We start from the raw sequence: 24,159 nt of genomic DNA on the forward strand, positions 1-24,159 counted from the left end.
GTTGAAATGTATTACATTTTGAGTTTGCATCACAACATTACACTTTATATACATCACAGAGGACTGAACTATAACAACACTGTTTGACATAAAAACACCTGATTTAAAAAATAATGTTTATTAATTATGAAATTATAAAAAATATGAATAACATTCCACCCATGAGGCCACTAGGTAATTTAACTGCAGGAAAGCACTACAGTGTATGCTGGATGTATGAGGAAAACTTCCTTCATCTGTGAGAAAGGTTTATCCTATACCTCTTTAGCAGATAGATAAGGGAGAAGAGGAAGAGAAGGTGGAGGAGGAAGAGAACATTTCCCAGACACGATCCACCAGTAGCATAGCAGTCGAAGATCTAGACTTCTACCACCCCGACCCCTTCGTTCACTGTGAATCTGAACGTGAGCATCTGTTCTCTCTTCCATATGCTTTGACGATGATCATGGTAACGCTAAAGATGATGTTGGTGATGATGATGATGATGATGATATTGGGGGTGGTGGTAGTGATTATGACAACAGTGATTATGATAATAAAGATGATGGTGGTGGTGATGATAATGGTTGTTGTAGTGATACTGAATATGATGTCGTGTTGTGATGATAATGATGACGATGATGGTGATAATTTTTTATTTGCAGATGACCTTTTCAAAGATGACGACTTCTTTGCCAATACAGATAAATCTGGTGAGTGACGTTCATATATAAAACTTTGACAATATGATTGATTGATGATGATGATACGCTACAGCATTATCCAGGCCTCTAATTCTGTTGCGACTGATCCTTTCTCCTAGATGATGACCCGTTCAAAGGCACGGACCCCTTCGCTGCAGACATCCTCTTTCCAGAGGGGACAGAGGAGCCATATCCATCCACTGACCCTTTCCCAGACACCCCTGCCTGCCTGGAACCTGGATTTAACGAGGACACAGACAACAGCCTCTCCTGCCCTGAAAACAAAGCCTCTACCGGCACCCAGTGCTTTGAGTCTGAGTTCCCCGACGAGGATGAATCCAGTGACATAGAAATAAGTTACAGCAGGGAGGATCTGGACACTGTTCACACGGACGCTGTTGAACTCTCCTTCGTTGAGCCCAAAACCTTGATCATGACCGAACGCTTGGGATTCAAGCCCATCTACACAGCTCAAACCTGTTCTTTGGACACTGAATTAGATGACGCAGATGAACCCGGCTTAGCTTTGGGACGCCAACCCTTCAGTGAATCATCCCGGGCCAACACCTGGGCTGCCGGGCCCAACTTATCCACCGAATCGGACCCTAATGGATACGAGTTTAATATCAACGCAGTATCCCCACCTTCCGACATAGAAGAGATTGACATCACTCTTGGATCTATACAGGTTGGCTTTGACGTTGTGTGTGACTCTGTGGAACTCAGCTACCCTGTTGGGATTCAGGCCTGTGACTCAGAACCTGCCGGAACAGGTGGATGCGACCTTCCTGAACCCAGCCCTCCTGTGCCCATCCGCCCGGTCCGTCCACCTAGACGCCTCAAAGGGGGAGCGTCAGCTGTCCTTGTAGAAGAGCCAGACACTCCCAAAGCTGAACGCTGTGATCCAGGTTCTTCCAACCGCTCAGCTGATTCAGAGCTTGACAGTGCTATCGGGATGGACCCTCTTATCAGCTCAGCTGAACACAACAGTAAATTCAGCTTCAGCAACAGTCTCGAGCTGAACTATGAACCCAGTAGTCAAACTTCGTACAATTATGGATTCAAACTCAGCCCTGAACACCACAGTGAAGAGATTCTCGATCCTTTTGGCACTGAACTCAGCGATGAAGAGGCCGACAACCAAGCCTCATTTGATCCGTATGAATTTGAGCCTACCGCTCAACCTGAGACCCAAGAAAAGTTCGACCCTTACGAGTTTGGACAAAAGCCTCATGCCACCAACCAAGACACATTTGACCCCTATGGTTTCAAACTCGTAAGTTTTGAGACTGACAACCAAGCTGTTGTCGACTTACACAGCGGCGATGGTACCAACCTTAAAGACAACAATAACAGAACCAACCGGGACCCCTTTAGCTTTGATTTCAGTAACGCAGCATCAATGGACCACTATAGTTCAGACCCCAGTAATACTGCAACAATGGACCTCCTAGGTCTGGAACTCAGCAGAGCCAACAGTGTTGCTGAGTCAGACTGTAACAATCCTACAGTGTCTGACCCATTAGGAACAGTACAAACCATGGCAACTGGAAGCAACCTGTTAGACCTGGACCTTGTGTTTGGAAGCAGTAGTTATGGAAACCCTGAGGTCGCCCCTGAGCTCGACCCCTGTGAGCCTAGACAGGGAAACCCTGCTGGTCCAGACAACTTTGCGTTCAGAGCGAGAGACACCGCCCACTCCGAGTCTGTAGACACCGTTTCTGACTGGATGACTGTTAAGGTCAGTGGCTCTGTTGTTTGATACTCTGGGGACGTGTGTACTGGATGTGTGAGTGTGTTTGCTGTATGGTTGTGCATGTGGTGTACTGTAGGCAGGTGTGTGTAGCTGTGCGTTCGTGTAGAACAAAGGCATGTGTGTGTGTGTGTGTGTGTTGTGTGTGTGTGTGTTTCTTTGTGCATGTCAAATCAAATCAAATTGTATTTGTTACATGCGCCGAATACAACAGTAGACCTTATAGTGAAATGTTTACTTACAAGCCCTTAACCAACAACACAGATAAAAAAATGTAAAAATTAAAAAATAATAATAATAATAATAAAGGTAACAAATAATTTAAGAATCGGAACTTGCATGTGTGCATATTTGACTGTTACGATCCAGAGACAGTAACTTCATTTGTATTCTTGCCTCACAGACCAACTCCAGGGAGTCTTTCGGCCCAGTCAACTCCCGCACACACAGCCTGGACAAATGAACCATTCCCTGGGAAGAAGTCACCAGTCTGGCCATGAGTCTACTGCAGTACAGCCCAACAATGGGGAAGTAGATGGAAAGATAGCAGGTGAAGGAAGGAATGAGAGAAAGGAGTCGCTTTTCTCCAACCTGGCATGATTCACCTTGACTCCTAGTCAAGGGTTGCAACATTGCATTGATTTAAAAGGGATTGATATGTTCATTGAAAATCATAATTTGATCATTCTAATTTATGAGTTATTAATTGGTGATGGTTGTTTTGCAGCTGTAAGGTGTTGGTTCATTCTATACCCTGTTATAGGTGCAATATAGTATTTCATCTTGGTCAAGATATAGGTAGAGGTGAGAACATACATTTCCATATCCCTAAGAACCTCAAGTTTTAATAGCATGAAAACGAAAGGATTTATTATCCTGTTTATCTTGAAACTCTTTAACCATCCATCCTTTATCAGAAATATATGAGATGCCAAGGGATAGGGTAAAGGGTGGAGTGAATCATTTGGAATTGAGCTTTCTGGAAATACAACCAATCATTTTTGATGGAGGTGAGCAAACCAGGTTGGTAGAATGCAGGGTATGAGCTTCTTTATGTTCATGCTTTATGAGTCAACTGTAAATAAATCATTGAATAGGTTTTAAGTAAAGCCAACTGCGGCCAATACAAATTGTTAAAATCAAATCAAATGTTATTTGTCACATACACATATTTAGCAGATGTTATTGCCGGTGTAGCGAAATGCTTGTGTTCCTAGCTCCAACAGTACAGTAGTATGTAACATAAATATATTAAACATAAATATTTAAAACCCCTTGGACCTTGCACGCACGATTTTCCCTCCTGGTTAGCTATTTAATATTCTACCTACCAATGTGACATGGCGTGAGCCATACCTTAAACAAATGTGTGTCTATGTATGTAAATGTAAATCCATATGTACTTTCTCAGACGCCCTGGGCCAGTAATACATAGATAAATGTAGGGAACTACAAAGTGAGTGAGTGTCTGATCTTACAACCATACTTATAATAAAGGGGCTCTACTCATTCAGATCCGCTTTAGCCAACATCCACATAGTGGTTGTTTCGGCGGTGTCTGAGGTGGAACTGTGTTAGAGCTGTGAGATCCACAAGCAGCTCCTGGCATTATACCTAAAGCGGACATTGCCATTGGCTGCACAGAGTCGAATTAAGATAAATTCCATGCAGCCTTGTTTACAAGTTTCAAACACTAGAACGTGAGATGTAATCTACACCTCGATTAGGCTGGTAGAAATCCTAATTTTGTTTAATGATTTTGATCATCATTATTTCTAGATATACACTTCCTTGTTCTGAACATCTAACTCGAGTGGGACAATGATCAAGAGCAGCTGCTCACCGATTTGACAGCTCCAACACAGTTACTCCTCCAACACAGTTACTCCTCCAATGCAGTTACTCCTCCAACACAGTTACTCCTCCGACACAGTTACTCCTCCGACACCGCCAAAACATCAACTGTGTGGGTCTCGGCTATCGCATTAACGCTTGATTTGATTGAATCTTGGCCTTAACCTTTTGTCCAGTTTGCAAATATCTATCGTTACAAAATGGATTCCCATTTTTGCATACTGGTACTGCCAATATAACACGCCATATTCTTTGTACAAAGTGTCTTTATTGCAGTGATGGGGAATGGTAAAAGAAACCCAAACAGAAAGAAAGAATCTAGACCCAACTGCATGTAACACATTCATTATCAGCTACAATGCACAGTAAAACAAATGAAAAATACACAAGCAATCCTGCCTGGTCAAATAAAAATGAAGTGCATATAATCAACGAAAAACAAAATCGACAATTTTTTACCCATAAAACGTTAAAATAATGTAGATACGTTGTGTGCATATGCACAATATAGGCCTATGTAGACAATTTCACCTCGTTTCATACCATTTTTAATCCAGATTTTATACTCAAAACTTGATTTAGTTGATACTACACAGCATCAACAAGATGGCGTTTAAAAAAAGCACACAGAAGAACCTTCCTGCCACTGAGAATTGTGTTCAGAAGCTACAGATGACCTTGATGTAATCAACTACCATACCCCACAATTGTGTCGGCAGTGCAGATAATGGCATCGCTTTTGATGAGTGGGTTTACTAATATATTCACAGTTCATATTGCCCTTACAAAAAAAGATTGCAGTTTTGAAACTGCAGTCTACTGTGTTATTTTGGAGCAATAATTGCAGCATACTGCAGCTATACTGCACTCTGACTGCAATCTCTTTTCTTAACGGTGGTTTGAAAAACATATCCATTCCCCGTTTATTTGTGTTCTTCAGCAAATAACTCTATAACGAGACACTCATTGACTGTCCAGCAATATTTTTTTTGCATGCTTAGATACTTAGAATTAGAACAGCAATAGACACGTAGTGACCATGAGGACAACAGATCGACTTGACTTTAATGTAGACTCATGGAGTCAACCACCAGAGGCAACATACTGTATGATTGAGGAGATTTAAAATGTGCCATGCTATATAAAAACAGCAGCGCTTTCAAAATGGGGACCTAAAACTAAGAAGCTTTAACTCTGACAACTGAGGCACCTAAAAAAAAAAAAGCACAAGTCTTATATTGTTCCACATAATGTGATGGAAATTTACTCTGCCATTTCTTCATTTGAAATGTCAGACTGCCAAGAATAACACAGTTTTAATATCTTTCCATTTACCCACAAACCAAAATAAGACTTGTTCAACATTCTAAGAATTAAGCCCCAGAAAGTTATTTTGTCCCGATAAGAGTTTGATTGGGTTTACAGTGTAGTCAGCTACTGATAGCACATGACAAAAAGGCACCCCTTCAACATTTTACTCCCAAATAGAGTAACACTCAGTGAAAGTTCTAAGAGATTACCGTTGCACTTTCTTTTACAATCTGTATTTACTAATTCATTTAGCCTGGGTCAAATACTTAAGATGTGCTCGATTTAACCAGACAGCAAACTCCAAGCACACAAGTATTTGACACATATTTGTCCCAAGATCTGTTGAATACTGTGATATACAACACTTTACTTGGACCGTAGAGTGACATTTCCAATGACTGAACTTGGTAGCATACTTGTGATTTTTCAGAAGTGAAGGATAAATACACTGTACTGTTTTACACATTTATTACGCAATAAGTACTCGATGATAGTTTAATAAACCCATATTGATCACACAATGTTCCAAGGTATCAATTGAACAGACACTGCATCCCCTCTAGACCATCATTCAACCATCAAAATCATAATAATTCTGCCAGCCATCCAATCAACAACTGAGAACATACCAACTTCCTGATATGGGCTTAATACTTGTACATTCCTGTCCATTGACAAGCTCCTCCCTTGGACGTAGCGGAACCGTGTTTGTTCCTAATATGTTCCTTCTGCCGACCACTTGGTTCTCAGTTCTAGGTGAAACGTGGTCGGACGGTTGCACACAGCTAACGAGTAACCCCAGACGCCATACTGACTCAAATCTACCAGTGGTCTATGGTCATATCAGTGAGGGGTGTAGACTAGAGCCGTCTTTAGAAAGACAAGGGTACAGGGGTCAGCCTAGGCTTGGTCCCCCCTCTGTTCTAGGCTTTGTCCTTGCGCTTCAGCTTGTTGACTTTCTTCGCTCCGCCGTTCTTGTTGATTAACTTCATGACTTTCTCCTTGTGGTCCAGCACCTTCATCATGGCATCTCTAGCTTCAGTGATCTGGTCCATCACCAGCTTACAGCGCTGCATGTTACCCTGGGGGGGGAGAGACAATTCAAGATGGCTGACTGACATTCATAACAAAGGCCCAGGTAGATTTTCCCTTGAGCCCTCAGAAATTATATACACCTGCCTATGGAATTGATGAAACAACAGACCAAATACTGCTATAGAGCAGCATGCCTCACTTTAATATGAGTGTAGTAGCAGTGTTTACGGGAATAGTAAGTTCTTCGATATTGTGATTAAACGTGTGCTCAGGAAAACCTGTTTGGTTTGTAGGCTTATAACTAAGGGCCAGAGTTTTTTCTGGTCAAGTCTCCAGGTCTGGGAAAACTCTGGGCCTCCCCATGAGCAGCAGACGTGCATGGATTTCCTTTGTGTTGTTGCGTGTATGACCTCTGACCTGTATGAGCTCGTTGATACGGTGCATGTCATCATCCGACCCGGCCTTCTTCTTTGGGATCAGGCCCTCTTGGAGGGTAGTGAGGCGGCTGTACACGTCATGCTCCAGACTAGTCTGGGGATAGATAGGGGATACAATAGAGAGACCAATACAACATGATTGACGTCACAAATGACTGCTATTCAGGAGGACAATTACTGTATCTTGTTCTAAGAAAATATGGGTATAGAACCACTTCATTGTCTTCCGACAGCTACGTCAAACAATGTGAAGTGTTGCCATGAAGCACCATCAGCGCAGATGGCCGTGGTGCTAAATGACGTGAGACAGTGAGATCCACTTGGATAACTTTAAAGAGTCACCCTTTTTCACGTCAACTTCATAACTAAGGATCTCTTTTTGTTGTGCTTAAAATCCAGCTAACTGCACGTAAAAGGGAAGTGTTTCTCACCAGCTGCATGAGCTGTGCTGCACACAGGTGCATCTTCCAGCCCTGTGCTCTGCACACCACCCCCTTCTGATTGGCTACATCCTGCAGGGTGCCCTTCTTCTCCTCTGAAACCATGACGACACACCATTAAGCCATGTTATAATATAATAATACCTTCAACAACACACCATTAACCCAATGAGCTACATACGTCTGTGGTGTACCATTGCATTTATCCATTTCTTCTGCATCCGGAGGTACCAACCATTAGTATGTGTGATTAATTGAGGCTGAGCTAGTGGTGTTTGAGACACCCCCGAATAGTTTGTAGCTCAAACTATTAAAAGCTGTTTATGAAAAGACTCATGAACATGTGACATGTTTTGCTCTATGATGCCCACAAGCCACAGAAGAGTCAGTCATTAGAAGGTAAGGTGTTATAGAAGACTGTAGGAAATCACAGGACATGTGTCAATAATACTGTAATAAGCTCACAGTTGCTGTCACAAACTCCAAACAGTTGTCACTGACTAGTGGATATTCATTTCCCAATGAAGAAACAATTTCTGTACTTACAGCATTCGTATAAATATATTTTTGAAACAGGTTTTTACTTTGGCAGACCTTATTTTTGTTATTGACATTTGTGAATAAAATTCATGAATGCAACCATTTGTCAAATTGTTTTGTGTTCTACTTACAGCCCTGGTTACCCTGAAAATAGTAAAAACACTTAATTGTGAGGCTATATATAAAGGGCTGGACAGCCACATAAATGAAGGTCAGATAAATGAAAAGGTGATTTTTGCTAGGGTCTCTCGGGTCTGACAGGGTTAAGCCATCTTATAATAATACAGTAACACCTTCAACACAAGAGGTCGACCGATTATGATTTTTCAACGCCGATAACGATTATTGGAGGACCAAAAAAAGCAGATGGCAATTAAATTGGCTTTTTTTTTTAATATATGAAATAATGACAATTACAACAATACTGAATGAACAATTAACACTTCTTTTAACTTAATATAATGCATAAATAAAATCTATTTAGTCTCAAGTAAATAATGAAACATGCCTAATTTGGTTTAAATAAGGCAAAAACAGTGTTGGAGAAGAAAGCAAAAAATATTCCCAGTAAAGAAATATTAGGTTGCAGTTATTATAGAAATTATGACACGTCGACTATTTCTCTCTATACCATTTGTATTTCATATATCTGACTATTGGGTGTTCTAATAGGCACTTTTGTATTGCCAGCCTAATCTCAGGAGTTGATAGGCAGCGCTGTGCTTCAAGCATTGCTAAGAGCTGCTGGCAAACGCAGGAAAGTGCTGTTTGAATGAATGCTTACGAGCCTGCTGCTGCCTACCATCGCTCAGTCAGACTGCTCTATCAAATCATAGACTTAATTATAATAAAACACAGAAATACGAGCCTTTGGTCATTAATATGGTCAAATCCGGAAACTATCATTTCCAACACATTTTATCGAACGGGTGGCAACCCTAATTCTAAATATTGCTGTTTCATTGCACAACCAATGTTATGTAAAATTCTGGCAAATTAGTTTGCAACGAGCCAGGTGGCCCAAACTGTTGCATATACCCGGACTCTGCGTGCAATGAACGCAAGAGAAGTGACACAATTTCCCTAGTTAATATTGCCTGCTAACATGAATTTCTTTTAACTAAATATGCAGGTTTAAAAAAAATATACTTCTGTGTTTTGATTTTAAGAAAGGCATTGATGTTTATGGTTAGGTACATTCGTGCAACGATTTTGCTTTTGTTAAATCATTACCCGTTTGGCGAAGTAGGCTGTGATTCGATGATGAATTAACAGGCACTGCATTGATTATATGCAACGCATGACAAGCTAGTTAAACTAGTAATATCATCAACTATGTGTAGTTAACTAGTGATTGTGAAGATTGATAGTTTTTTTTATAAGATAAGTTTAATGCTAGCTAGCAACTTACCGTGGCTCCTTGCTGCACTCGCGTAACAGGTGGTCAGCCTACCACACAGTCTCCTCGTGGAATGCAATGTAATCAGCCATAATTGGTGTCCAAAAATGCAGATTTAACGATTGTTATGAAAACTTCAAAATCGGCCATGCAGATTAAATCGGTCGACCTCTAGTCAACACACCATCAAGCCATTTTACAATATGATACAGGGTTTTTTCTGTATCAGAAGGAGCTTAGGTGGTAGGCGTTAGCGCGGCAACATTGCTTAGAACATATTAGAGGTCCCCATCTTGGCGGTGTAGAGAAACTGTTGCATTTAAGCCAATTTCCTGCAATTCTACAAATTTCTCAATGGAGCACAGAAAAATTATTGCTGTTTTAAAGCTAGTTTCTTGTAATTCTATATTATAAATCAGAAAAATAATACAGTAATACACACCATTAAGATATTTAATTATAACTAGGGTCAGGAGTTTTTCCTGGGTAGGAAAATCTCTAGATATAAAATATTTGTGCTTTGAAAGTCACTGGTCAATTGCTAGCAAGCCATGCCATAAAACAGAACAGTGGAATTAACTGGTGTTTTCCCCCAACTAGCGTTACTAATGAAAAGTTCTAACAATGATGTGACGACAACAAATGACATTAGCTTTCATAGCATACAAATAAATCCTTTCCGTTTTGCTTCACAGTGCACATAGCACAATAGAAAGAAGTCCTCTTGGTGTGTGTGTGTGTGTGTGTGTGTTCTAAATGTTTTCATGTGTGTGCACTCTGGAGAGAATAATAACCTTGTGTGTGATGTTGTAATAATTGTTGTGTCATTTAGATTGTCAAAACAAAACAATGAATAAACAATTCAACGTCAAAAAGCCTCCAGAGCATTACTGGCATTTTTGTCCATGAGAAGCGCATTTCAGTCAGTCCCACGAGAAGCGCATTTCAGTCAGTCCCACGAGAAGCGCATTTCAGTCAGTCCCACGAGAAGCGCATTTCAGTCAGTCCCACGAGAAGCGCATTTCAGTCAGTCCCACAAGAAGCGCATTTCAGTCAGTCCCACGAGAAGCGCATTTCAGTCAGTCCCACGAGAAGCGCATTTCAGTCAGTCCCACGAGAAGCGCATTTCAGTCAGTCCCACGAGAAGCGCATTTCAGTCAGTCCCACGAGAAGCGCATTTCAGTCAGTCCCACGAGAAGCGCATTTCAGTCAGTCCCACGAGAAGCGCATTTCAGTCAGTCCCACGAGAAGCGCATTTCAGTCAGTCCCACGAGAAGCGCATTTCAGTCAGTCCCACGAGAAGCGCATTTCAGTCAGTCCCACGAGAAGCGCATTTCAGTCAGTCCCACGAGAAGCGCATTTCAGTCAGTCCCACGAGAAGCGCATTTCAGTCAGTCCCACGAGAAGCGCATTTCAGTCAGTCCCACGAGAAGCGCATTTCAGTCAGTCCCACGAGAAGCGCATTTCAGTCAGTCCCACGAGAAGCGCATTTCAGTCAGTCCCACGAGAAACGCATTTCAGTCAGTCCCACGAGAAACGCATTACAGTCAGTCCCACGAGAAACGCATTAGTCAGTCCCACGAGAAACGCATTACAGTCAGTCCCACGAGAAACGCATTTCAGTCAGTCCCACGAGAAACGCATTTCAGTCAGTCCCACGAGAAACGCATTACAGTCAGTCCCACAAAACGCATTACAGTCAGTCCCACGAGAAACGCATTTCAGTCAGTCCCATGAGAAGCGCATTACAGTCAGTCCCACGAGAAACGCATTACCACAACAAGCTCTTAGAACCCAGAATGTATGAACATTCTTTAGAAATACAGTTATCATTGAACGTTATCAACAATAAAAGACGTTGGTCTGACCTTTGACCCGAATGTCACTGTATCTCTGGAAGTGGTGGTAGGCAGCCTTCCAGGGGTTCCTGTAGTGGCGGAGGAGGGTGACCGGGGGGCGAGCACGGGTGGGGACATAACGAACACCCTCCTCATCTGCAGGGCAGAGAAACACAGTGGTCACTCACAGGGTTAATATGGCTGTTCTTTTACAAATCTTGTCCTTATAGACTAGTGAATCTTTAGACAAAATGCACAACAGGAGTAGACTCTAGCCAATGACGATTTATTGTCTGAAAATAAGGAGAATGCAATAAACATTATGTAAGACTGCAGTTAACTTGAGCCCGTTTCCAAGTTACTGAGGCTAGTTTACCGTTCACTAGGAACAAATCGCTCACACACACACACACACACACACACACACACACACACACACACACACACACACACACACACACACACACACACACACACCAACACACAAAAGGGATGTTCCCTTACCTATGTACTCCTTGGGGGGCGACTTGCGTTTCTCGGGCCTCATGCTGTGTGGTCTGGCCAGGACCTTCTCCTCGTCTGTGCTGTTGGTCTCCATCATCTCGCTCTCCTCTGTGGAGATGACGTGCTGCTGCTTCCGGGGCTTCTTCCTGGGTGAGGCCCCGAGGATCACGTCCCCACCAGGCATCATGGACAACATGGGGGCACCGCAATGGGGCATAGGGGGACCTGGAGGGAGATGAGGGGCAAGGCCCGTATTCACAAAGTGTCTGAGACTAGGAATAATGATCCAGGATCAGCCCCCCCTCTTATGCATTCTGATTTAAAAAGGTAAAAGCATCGTACACCATGAGCAATAGAAGGACATCAATAAAACAAAAAGTGTTACAGAGAAATTAATATTTCAATTCAAATGTACCTGCTTTGGAGGTATCCATAGGCTCCACTTCCTGCTTTATCTTGAGCTCAGGGAGGGTGGAGCTTATTCCACATGCCGCTGTGCTACTGGCCGCTGCCTGTGTAGGCGGAACCACCACGTTGGCCATAGACGAGATTGGTGGAGTAATGGCGGACATGGCGGGGCCAGGCTGGGAGTGTGGGGGTGCAGACACTGAGAGGAGGGTCTGGATTGGCTGAGAGGGCTGCTGCTCATTGATCTGATGGCTAGGCAGCGCTTCCATGGAGGACAACGTCAACGGGGGAGCCAGGGACACGTGGAGATCAGCCTTGTGCTTCATACTGGGTGAACAGGGAAGATATCAACCTCAAAATAATTTTAAATGTCATTTTTAACTACAAGATGTAGTTGAAGGATACCAGCATGTGTAATCAGCATCCAGAGGATACCGGCGCGTGTAATCAGCATCTACTGAGGATACCGGCGCGTGTAATCAGCATCTACTGAGGATACCAGCGTGTGTAATCAGCATCTACTGAGGATACCAGCGTGTGTAATCAGCATCTACTGAGGATACCAGCGTGTGTAATCAGCATCTACTGAGGATACCAGCGTGTGTAATCAGCATCTACTGAGGATACCAGCGTGTGTAATCAGCATCTACTGAGGATACCCGCGTGTGTAATCAGCATCTACTGAGGATACCAGCGTGTGTAATCAGCATCTACTGAGGATACCAGCGCGTGTAATCAGCATCTACTGAGGATACCAGCGCGTGTAATCAGCATCTACTGAGGATACCAGCGTGTGTAATCAGCATCTACTGTGATCAGGGCCTACTAACAAGGTGCTGTGCTAAGTCCTACCCTGAGGCAGGCCTGATGCCTCCATCTATCCTGGGGCTGGTGACCTCTGGGATCAGGTTCTTCCTCACAGCAGACCTTTATAGGGCAAACAGAAACGGGTTAGTGCTGGGCTGGAACAAAAACATGCACACCCCGTAGCTCACCAGGACCACTGCTCTAGTAAGTTGTAGCATCCAGAGGAAAACAGGGGGGTGTTCTAAACTCACCCTTCATTGGCAGGCTTCTTGCGCAGGATGCTAGGCCGGGGGGAGGACAGCAGGGTGGGGGCACCAGGCCCAGTGTTCTGGGGGTGTGTCTGCCCAACGCAGGTGGGAGGCTGGCTGCTGCCGAACGTCTGGCCAATGGGGTTGGCTACCAGAGTGGAGCCGTCTGCTAACACAACTAAGAATAAAGAACAACGTTACTGTATTTTTTTCCAACTAAATTAATTTGAACTAATACATTAATATAATGAGAACTTAAGAGAGTGTAGGAAATCTGTAGAATTATATATGTATTATATTCATAATATGTAAATCTCAGACCCGACAATTCTGGACTTGTCTCTATGCTGTTGTGAGTTTGTTGCTACTTGGCTATCTGTCAACTTTTTGGTTTTTACTTTTAATACATTTACCAATGTTACGTTCCCCAGTTTCTGTGTTGTGGGTTTGTGTGTGTGTGTGTATTTCAAGAAATGGCTTCCTGGAATCCAAAAGCAGCTGATTGGTTGGCCCAATCGCAGATTGGAGCTCTGACCCCTCCCTCTCGTCATCAAGGGATACAGCTGTCTGCAATTACAACTCCTTCTCCAGCTGGATAAAAGCCTGTGTTCTTTTGTCAGGAGGAGAAAGCTTCTTTGTATGTCCTGTGTTGGTCTGTATAAGTTGTTGAACGTATTTTGTAGCCTCTCCTGCAGCGGTATGTGTATGCCATAGGACTTAGTACTTTGGTTTATTGAAATTGTTCAAAGTATTGGTGAATTATTCTGTTTCATTTGTTCCCCGGGGGGAGGAGGAGAAGCAAAACACACATTGGGAGTGTTTAGGCAAGAGGCATACATAACCTGTAGTATTGAATCTGTCTATGCACACCAGGTAAGACCTGGGAGGACCACCACCTGTATTTTGGTTAGCGCGCCACTTGGTGCTAAAGGTTAGGTAAGCTGTGGGAAGGCAGCTAAGGTAGGAGAGAGGACTAACTTTTACTTTCTTTGCTTCTGTCCAGCCCCTCTTCCCCACCTTACCGTGTATAAGGAAGAATAAATTCCCTGCAAACTGTATTTTTCTCTGCCTCTGTCGTCCTTCCCCGCACCTACAATCACATACCTTTTTCACTTCACGGGAGGTTGAGTTGTGGCAGGGTGTTGTGTTCCCTCCGCCAAGAGATGTATGTAACAACCAACATCTTCATTTTTTCACCCCAGATACTTTTTTATCTGTACATGGTTCTACAGAACCTCCACCAGCCGAAAAAGCAACATTAACACTATGCCATCTAATTGCAGTCGCTGTACTCATCATACAGGAGGACTATCAAAACTTACTGGTGAAGATAGCTGTGTTGCAAGCGCAACTTCAGATGCAATCGTTAGGCAAGGATGAAACAGCGTCTGTGCCACCAGTAAGTACAGCTAGTACGGTAGTATAAATTCCCCGCAGCCGGACAGTTCTCTCAAGGCTTCTGGAAAGAAATGCTGTCGGCATGCTCAACCAGTGGCGCTCATTCAGCCGTTTGAACATTTCTGACGTCTCCTCCCCATTAAGCAACGAGTTGAAGTCAGAGGCCGAGCCTTCTCAGGCCTCTCCTTCACCCGTTACGGGGTATGGCCTGCCGAAGTCTCCCACCATTAGTTCTGACACATTGAAAACTCTAGTCATTGGCGACTCAATTAACCTCAATATTAGACTTAACGAATCATCCAGCGATCTTACACTGTTTACCAGGGTGCAGGGCTACTGACGTAAAGGCTAATCTGAAGATGGTGCTGGCTGAGGCTAAAACTGGCGAGTGTAGAGAGTATAGGTATATTGTTATCCATGTCGGCACCAACGATGTTAGGATGAAACAGTCAGAGGTCACCAAGCGCAACATAGCTTCAGGGTGTAAATCAGCTAGAAATATGTGTCGGCATTGAGTAATTGTCTCTGGCCCCCACCCAGTTAGGGGGAGTGATGAGCTCTACAGCAGCATCTAGCTGATTTACATTCAACTCAATCACTGGTTGAAAACTGTTTTCTGCCCCTCCCAAAAGATAGAAAGAGGGCCAATCTACACATTCTGGGACTCACCGACAAACAGTACCAAGCATGGCCTGCTCTTATCTATGAACATATACAGAGCTCTAACTCCTCCAGCTCCACAATGAGATAGCCAGCCTGCCAGCTTAGTGGAGTCTGCCACTAACGCAGTCAAATCAGCTTCCCCATTGAGACCGTGTCTGTGCCTCAATCTAGGTGGTACTCGCATTAGCAGTCTCACTGGAATAAAGACCTCCTCCATTCCTGTCATTATTGAAAGAGACTGTGATATCTCAAAATAGGGTTACATAATGTAAGATCCCTCACTTCCAAGGCAGTCAAAGTCAATGAACTAATCACTGATAATAATCTTGATGTGATTGGCCTGACTGAAACATGGCTCAAGCCTGATGAATTGACTGTGTTAAATTAGGCCTTTCCCCCTGGTTACACTCGTAACCATATCTCCCACGCATCCCGCAAAGGCTTAGGTGTTGCTAACATTTATGACAGCAAATTTCAATTTACACAAAAAAAATTGACTGCGTTTTTTCTTTTGAGCATCTAGTCACGAAATCTATGCAGCCTACTCAATCACCTTTTATAGCTACTGTTTACAGGCCTAATGGACTGTATACAGTGTTCCTCACAGAGTTCTTATCAGTAGTCATGGCAGATAATATTCACATTTTTGTTGACTTCAATATCCACATGGAAAAGTCCACAGATCCACTCCAAAAGGCTTTCGGGGTTTGTCCAACATGTTTCCGGACCTACACATTGCCACAGTCATACCCTGGGTCTAGTTTTGTCATGTGGAAAAAATATTGTGGATCTCAATGTTTTTCCTCATATTCCTGGACTATCGGACCACCAATTATTACGTTTGCAATCGCAACAAATAATCTGCTCAGACCCTAAACTAGGATCATCAAAAGCCGTGCTATAAATTCTCAGAAACCCAAAGATTCCTAGATGCCCTTTCCAGACTCCCTTCACCTACTGGACGTCAAAGTACAAAAAACGGTTAATCACCTAACTGAGGATCTAAATTTAACCTTGGATGATACCCTAAATGGAGTCGCATCCCTAAAAAAAAAAAAACATTTGTCACAAGAAGTTTGCTCTCTGGTATACAGAAAATACCCGAGCCTCGAAGCAAGCTTCCAGAAAATTGGAATGGAAATGGAGCTCCACCAAACTGGAAGTCTTCCGACTAGCTTGGAAAGACAGTACTGTGCAATAAAGAGCCCTCACTGCTGCTTGATCATCTTATTTTTCCAGCCTAATTGAGGAGAATAAGAACAATCCAACATTTCTTATTGATACTGTTGCAAAGCTAACTAAAAAAGCAGCATTCCCCAAGAGAGGATGGCTTTCACTTCAGCAGTGATAAATTCACGAACTTCGATGAAAAGATCTTTAGAAAGCAAATTACAGACTCCTTTTTGAATCTGCGTATTTCGTCAAAGCGCAGTTGTCCTGAATCTGCACAGAACTGCCATGACCTAGGATCAATGGAGACACTCATTTTTTAATCCTACATCTCTTGACACATTCATGAAAATAGTCATGGCCTCTAAACAGTCAAGCTGCATATTGGACCTTATTCCAACTAAGCAACTCAAAGAGCTACTTCCTGTGCTTGGTCCACCAGTGTTCAGCATAATAAAAATGGCTCTGCTATCCAATCAAATGTATTCATAAAGCCCTTTTTACATCCACCGATATCAAAGTGCTATATAGGAACCCAGCCTAAAACTTCAAACAATGCAGATGTAGAAGCATGGTGGCTAGGAAAAACCCCCTAGAAAGGCAGGTGGCTAGGAAAAACTCCCTAGAAAGGCAGGAACCTAGGAAGAAACCTAGAGAGGAACCAGGCTCTGAGGGGTGGCCAGTCCTCTTCTGGCTGTGCCGGGTGGAGATTATAACAGTACATGGCCAAGATGTTCATAGATGATCAGCAGGGTCAAATAATAATAATCACAGTGGTTGTAGAGGGTGCAACAGGTCAACACCTCGGGAGTAAATGTCAGTTGACTTTTCATAGCCAATCACATCCACTGGATGTGTACCAAACTCACTAAAGTGGCAGTAATAAAGCCCCTCTTCAAAAAGCCAAACCTCGACCCAGATTTTTTTTTTTTTTAAACTATCGGCCTATTTCGAATATCTCATTCCTCTCAAACATTTTAGAAAACGCTGTTGTGCAGCAACTCGCTGCCTTCCTGAAGACAAATGTATATGAAATGCTTCGGTCAAGTTTTAGACCCCATCACAGCAGACTGCACTCGTGAAGGTGGCAAATTACCTTTTAATGGCATCAGACCAAGGCTCCGCATCGGTCCTTGTGCTCCTAGACCTTAGTGCTGCTTATGACACCATCGATCAACACATTCTTTTGGAGAGATTAGAAACTCTAATTGGTCTACATGGACAAGTTCTTGCCTGGTTCAGATATCATCTGTCGGAGAGATATCAGCTTGTCTCTGTGGATGGCTTCTCCTCTGACAAATCAATTGTAAGGGTCGGCGTTCCTCAAGGTTCCGTTTTAGGACCACTATTGTTTTCACTATACACTACCGGTCAAAATGTTTATAACACCTCATTCAAGAGTTTTATTTTACAATGTAGAAAATTGTAAAAACATAGGGAAGACATCAAACTATGAAAAAACATATTGAATAATGTAGTGACCAAAAGTGTTAAATCAAAATATATTTTCTATTTGAGATTCTACAAAGTAGCCACCCTTTTCCTTGATGACAGCTTTGCACACTCTTGGAATTCTCTCAACCAGCTTCACCTGGAATGATTTTCCAACAGTCTTGAAGGAGTTCCCACATATGCTGAGCACTTGTTGCACCCTCTACAACCACTGATTATTATTTGACCCTGCTGGTCCTATACGAACGTTTGAACATCTTGAAGAACAATCTGGCCTTAAATGGCCATTTACTCTGATAATCTCCACCTGGCACAGCCAGAAGAGGACTGGTCACCCCTCAGAGCCTGGTTCCTCTCTAGGTTTCTTCCTTGGTTCCTGCCTTTCCAGGGAGTTTTTCCTAGCCACCATGCTTCTACATCTGCATTGCTTGCTGTTTTAGGCTGGTTTTCTGTATAGCACTTTGACATCTGCTGTTGTAAAAAGGGTTTTATAAATACAATTTGATTGATTCAAACCTCTTCAAACTTCCAACTTAACTTAAACTTCTTTGTTCACCAACTCACCTGAGGTCTTGTTCTCAATGGCTGGCTGCTGTTGGTTGATGGGCACAGGTTGAATGTTTTGCGCAGTGATCTGACCGGTGGCAGTGTGCAGGCCCTGGGTGCTGATGTTGGTTGACTTGATGCCCTGCGTGGCCATGGCGGCGGGCTGGATGTTCTGTGTGTTGATCTGAGCGATACGGTCCACCGTCATCAGCTGCATAGGGTTGAGGTGCACCGCCGACGCTACGCCCACACTGGCCTGGGTCTGCATGGCCGTGCCGCTGGGGGCCTGAGGGGTTACTGTAGGGGTGACAGGAAACAGAGATGAGGGGTTGGGGTTGACACACACAGGGTTAGAGACTTGTTTAGAGACAGATTACACTAGCCCACAATTGGGTCGGACCCTGGCTTGGGAAGACAAAACTAGAAACTAGTGAGTGATTTAATGATACAAAATTATCATTCATCTTGATTGAAGTGAGAGTTGGTTCAATACTTTCATTATCTAGCATTTTTAATATTGGTCATCATCAGCATCATTGTCTAGCATCATCATCAGCATCATTATAAACATAATTATATAGCATTATACCCCGAGAATTCTAAATATCTGATTGGTTACAGAGTCATATGGAAGCAGTGATTTAAATAGTAAGAGAAGAGGTGAGTGGTACCTGGGTACTGTCGGATGGTTGAAACAGAGCTGGTGATGGGGGTGTAGGTGTGTGTCAGAGGGTACGACGAAGAAGGGTAGGTAGGCAGGAAGTACTGAAACTGCACTGGCACCGGTTGCCTGTATGTGTGTGGCGGGGGAGAATGCATGCCAACTGAATAAGATAAAAAACACAACTTTTGCCTTGTCATAACATTTTCAGCTTTCAACTATCAACCAGAAATGTGCTCCAAGTACAGCAGAAATAAGGAGAAGACATTTTAGACTATTGATATGTAGCCCAGGACAATCGAGAAACATTAAGTGTTTTCACGTGCTATCTATCCTCTGGGGTCAGATACTCATCTTGTTGACGCATGTATTATCGTCAACCCAAAATAAAAATCTATCAGTGCCCATCTCTGACCTGTCACTGCGGGCCTCCATGGTGATGGGGTTGGGGGAGGAGCGGGGGCCTGAGATGGGGATCAGGTTGCCCCTCTCTCCAGGGTACTCTGGTTGGATCCTGGGCGAGGTGTGGGCTATTGGCTGGGGAACCACTTTAGCTGAAGAGGGCGGAGGTGGAATGGGGGTGCCAATTTCATTTCACAACATAAAATCACTCCGTAGGGACTGGTGCTATAAATTCAATTTGTTGCTATCAGTTCGGCAGTTGATAATTCAATGTGTCACTGTTTTTAATAGTCTCTACTCATACCAATTACTTATTAGATAAGTAAACATGACATGTGGAGTATGTTACTCCAGAGAGTAGCCTGGTGCCTTTGACTCCAACATTAACGATTGAGATACTTACCCACGGGGATGTTGGACGTGGTGACTGCTGTGGCGTGGGAGGAATGAGAGGGCATCGCCATGGTGACGATGTTACTGTTAGGGTGGGGTCCTGAGCCTGGGTGAGGTACGATGTGGTTATTACACAATTAAAACAGAATAAAGGAGACATTTAGTCTTGCTAACGGTTCCCTCTGCTTCCGCACAACAAGCTGTACCGGTACATCACGTCTGACATCAACAGGCTCCTGAACAGCTTCTATCCCAACCCATAGGACTGTTGAATAGCTAACAGAATGGCTACATGGACTGAGTTGACCCTTGTATTTGATTTTTGCAATGATCTATGCACACTCACGGGACTCTACACATACAATCATCATTTATGCTGCTGCTGCTACTCTTCATCATATATCTGATGCCTAGTCACCTCACCTCTATACATATCTACCTCTATCACTCCAGTATCCCTGCACATATGGCATTGGAACTGATCCTGTATTATAGCTTCTTACTTTCTAGTGTCCTTTTTATTTATATTTCTTGTGTGTTTTTGTTCTACCTTATGTTATTTTTAGTGCTATATTGATATTGATTAGTGCATTGTTGGGTTTGGAGCTTGCAAGAAAGGCATTTCACTGTACTTGTGCATGTGACTTAAAACTTGAATATGATGCTGAAATGAAAATAGATGAGTTAGACCTCTCTCAATCACAACAATAGCATCATACCTGTTGTGCTAGGCGATGGAGCAGTATTGGTGGCTAATATGGGGGCAACAGTTGCTGCAGCAACAGGAGTAACATTGCTGAATATGGGCTTCTGTGCCATGGTGTTGTACAACTGGGGTTTCTGACCCCCAATGGCAGGGTGAGAGGGCAGGGTGATGCGTGTGGGGGTCTCCCGAGATTGGGGAGGACGCTGGATGCTCAGAGTGGCTGGAGGGGGGTGAACGGTCAGCCCTGGACGCCTGATGGAAGAGAACAAGAGGAGCGTTAACACTGGTTTTACGTACCAATAGCTGGAATAGTATTGGGCACTATCTAGACACATTTACACAATGTGGAGCTTAGTTGGTAGAGCATGGCGCTTGCAATGCCAGGATAGTTGGTTTGATTACCGGGACATAAAAAAAAACTGATGTAATGTTCGACCAAGTCGGTTTGAACAAAGCATCTGCTAAATGGCACCCACACATAAAACAAAATAAAACAGTACAAAATGGTTCAAAGTTAATGCTTTGAGCAAGTCGTACCCATGAACCATCTCGGCGGAGTGCGTGGCTGAGCTAACCACTGGGGACTGAGGCCTGGTGGCCGTTACCGGGGCAACCACCGTGGGCAACACAGCCGTGGACGTTGTTACTATTGGCCGGGACTGGATAGGCTGGTGGATGATGTGCTGGACAGTAGGTGGGCCAGTACCACTACCAGGGCCTGTAGCAGGTCTCAGTACGGTGGGTCCTTTGGAACTGGACATTACAGCAGCTGCAGCAGCTCCTGGAAACACACATGAAAAACAGTTAGACATGTCTGTGCTAAGGATGGTTTTGCTGAGGACCTAGAGTGGGTAAAAATATGAACCAACCACTATGGTGTACTTTGTTTGGTCACGGTAAGCACCGTGACTATTTTCTGAATTATAAAAATGTCTATCTGCTCTGGGCTATGCGACTGACCTCGGGGTAGATGGGAGGTAAAGGTGTGCTGGGGAATGCCAGTGGAGCCGAGCTGCAGGGGCGGGCCGTTGCTGCGAATGATCTGCACGTGATGGTGCAGGTTACTGGGGTTGCCCTGGAAACGCCACGCCCATGGACACAAAGCATTATAGATTTGGAACCACATTTTTCATCATGTCATCACATTGGGTAACCTTAAAAGGGTATATTATTGCTGGGGTACATTACAACGGTAAACAACACCAGTCCTTACCTGTTGGCCACTGATAGTTGCTACAGGGATGCCGGGGGTCGGAGGCACAGTGCTCTCCATGGTTACAGTGAGGTGGCTTGGCACCTTGGGTGGCAGGGAGATGTGGCCCTGGATGTTGGCTGGTGCTGGGGCAATCACTCGACTGGGCATGGGCGACTTCAGAGATGACTGCACCTATGAAAAGGCATGGAGAGATTAGATAAAGTAGGCAGTAGGCAAATGCAGCATACAGAACTCTGAGCTGTCTCATCCATACCTTTATAGGTCCTTCAGTGAAGGCCAGAGGCAGGCCCTGGGGAATGTGCGGTGGAGGAGCTGACACTGTGACGGGCATGCCCTGCTGGAGGGGCAGGTGCTGAGGTAGTGTTGGGTGGTGACCCTGGGAGGGGCCGTGGACCTGGGGGTAAGGCCGGACCACCACTGTCTCCTGCTTGTCATCTCTGAACCCCGGTGCTCCACCACCACCACTGGGGCGGTCATAAGGACTGTGGTCTGGGTGAGGGTCACGGCTGCTATCGTCTGTCCCACCTGTGGTACAAAGAGTTGGAGTACTAACCCTTGTTATGCAGCAGACTTGACTGACCAATGATTTCTCACACTTACTAACCATTGCAAATAGTTGTAAAAGCTGTCATACAAAGCAAGTTAGTTCAGCAGGTTGCATGATATTACCTGTTGTGTTTGGTTGACTACTAGCCACCATTGCAGTGTTTCCTCCGGGAATCTGTTTTTTTCCCATACCAGGGGGTATTCCCGGTCGTGAATATTGTTGCGAACTCATCTTCTGACACAATTGACTTCTACAATGAAGAGAATAATATTAAACTTGAAAGGTACAGGTAACTGCCAAAATAAAGGAAACACCAACCATGTGTTTTAATATGGCGTTGCACCACAACGAGGCACCAGAACAGCTTCTATGTGCCTTGGCATAGATTCTACAAGTGTCTTGGATCTCTATTCGAGGGATTCAACACCATTCTTCCACAAGAAATTCCATAATTTGGTGTTTTGTTGGTGGTGGAAAATGCTGTTTCTGGCACAGCTCCAGAATCTCCCATTAGTGTTTATTTGGGTTGAGATCTGGTGACTGACACACACACACCCTTTAAACCCCCTATGCTCATAAGTCTCCTCTTTCAAAATCACTGAGATGTCTTTTTCTAGCCATAGTGGACAAAATAATGAGCAACTGGGCATTTTTATACATGACCCTAAACATTATGCAATGCTAACTGCTTAAATTTCTTCAGGAACCACACCTGTGTGGAAGCACCTGATTTCAATAAACTGTATCCAGCATTTACTCAAGTGTTTCCTTTATTTTGGCAGTTACCTGTATGTAGCTAGCAAATATAAGTTCACAACTGAATTTTGCCGACATCTAACGTTAAGCAGACATTTTCTCAAAATCGTCCATTATGAGGTCCATCGCACACAGTCAATGCTGTAATGCTTAGTTAAGTAGCTAACGTTAAGTGAGTGCATTGACATCTGCAAGGATTTCTCTGCAAGTTGTAACCATATAACATTAGACATCAATAACTAGCTAACTTGATGGCCAACATTTTGACTATGAACACTCTGTTTGCAGTGGACTGGATTCAAGCCAAGGATAACATTAGCTTGCTACAACTTCAAAGCAGTCACTCGCTAACTGTACGGTTAAGTTAGCTTACTAGTCACTGACTTGCTAGTTTGTTGCTACTTCCATGAAGCCAGTGTGGGCTAGCCGCTAACTAAGCAAGTTGAACAGACAGCTCTTTTAGTCGATTTAAACCGTAGTAACGTTAGATACAGTATACAACTAGTTACATATTAACTGAAATCGCGCCTTAGCTAACAATGCTAGAAGCTAGCTAAATGCTGCATTATGTCACTGAACTAACAATAATCAATACATTTGTTGATTAGCCCATTCATCAGAAAGACGTACATTCATCTGCAATTATTATTGGTGGTTACTAAGAAACAGTACGATTATATAGAACCAGCAACAAGAACATACCTTGTTTTTGATCAGGAATCTCCATCCGTGTCTTTCTACTACGCGCGTGTTCCACAAGCATCACTATTTCAGAGCTTCCGGTTTTCAGTGAGTTTGTTTAGCCATATTGCAAAATAAAAGCCATATGGAAAAATAACGCTACAATAAGGAGGTTGCTGTAGCATTCTATAGATGCTCGTGTTCATACGAAATTGGAATTGTCTTCATTAGTGTGTAGTATTTTCTCTAAGAGTCCTTACTACTTTTAATTTGAAGGATTTGCTTCCGGTTTTCTCCTGCCAAATGTCGCT

The 24,159-nt window shown here is 43.6% G+C and overlaps 2 protein-coding genes across 4 annotated transcripts in view; one reads left to right on the top strand and one right to left on the bottom strand.

The window, feature by feature from the left end:
• The window catches only part of LOC112227040, a 22,490-nt gene extending 16,933 nt beyond the window's left edge, over positions 1 to 5,557 (top strand). Inside the window, exons 7-10 of one of the 2 annotated variants that reach the window (XM_024391824.2) lie at positions 269 to 404; positions 645 to 692; positions 803 to 2,424; positions 2,840 to 5,557. In XM_024391824.2, coding sequence (XP_024247592.1) covers positions 269 to 404; positions 645 to 692; positions 803 to 2,424; positions 2,840 to 2,899 — 1,866 coding nt within the window. In that variant the 3' untranslated portion in view covers positions 2,900 to 5,557. The remainder of the gene's footprint in view (positions 1 to 268; positions 405 to 644; positions 693 to 802; positions 2,425 to 2,839) is intronic. The other variant, XM_024391825.2, reaches the window with a different exon arrangement.
• On the bottom strand, positions 4,539 to 24,019 carry LOC112227041 (histone deacetylase complex subunit SAP130-like). Of its 2 annotated transcripts, none has more exons than XM_042308082.1 (19): positions 23,870 to 24,019; positions 22,534 to 22,661; positions 22,118 to 22,389; positions 21,862 to 22,035; positions 21,609 to 21,738; positions 21,186 to 21,429; positions 20,662 to 20,900; positions 19,953 to 20,048; positions 19,563 to 19,701; positions 19,158 to 19,276; positions 18,505 to 18,783; positions 13,261 to 13,435; positions 13,055 to 13,129; positions 12,210 to 12,529; positions 11,795 to 12,019; positions 11,321 to 11,446; positions 7,505 to 7,608; positions 7,054 to 7,167; positions 4,539 to 6,683 (listed from the first exon to the last, which is right to left on the bottom strand). In XM_042308082.1, exons 2-19 carry the CDS (start codon positions 22,640 to 22,642, stop codon positions 6,525 to 6,527), a joined length of 3,099 nt encoding a protein of 1,032 aa, XP_042164016.1. In that variant the 5' UTR covers positions 22,643 to 22,661; positions 23,870 to 24,019; the 3' UTR covers positions 4,539 to 6,524. The 2 variants fall into 2 exon arrangements, with proteins under 2 accessions (XP_042164016.1, XP_024247594.2); XM_024391826.2 differs by having other exon boundaries at positions 21,609 to 21,723; positions 23,870 to 24,018.
• Positions 24,020 to 24,159: the final 140 nt, after the last annotated feature.

The sequence above is a fragment of the Oncorhynchus tshawytscha genome, linkage group LG28 (assembly GCF_018296145.1).
Source record: "Oncorhynchus tshawytscha isolate Ot180627B linkage group LG28, Otsh_v2.0, whole genome shotgun sequence".
Taxonomy (NCBI): domain Eukaryota; kingdom Metazoa; phylum Chordata; class Actinopteri; order Salmoniformes; family Salmonidae; genus Oncorhynchus; species Oncorhynchus tshawytscha.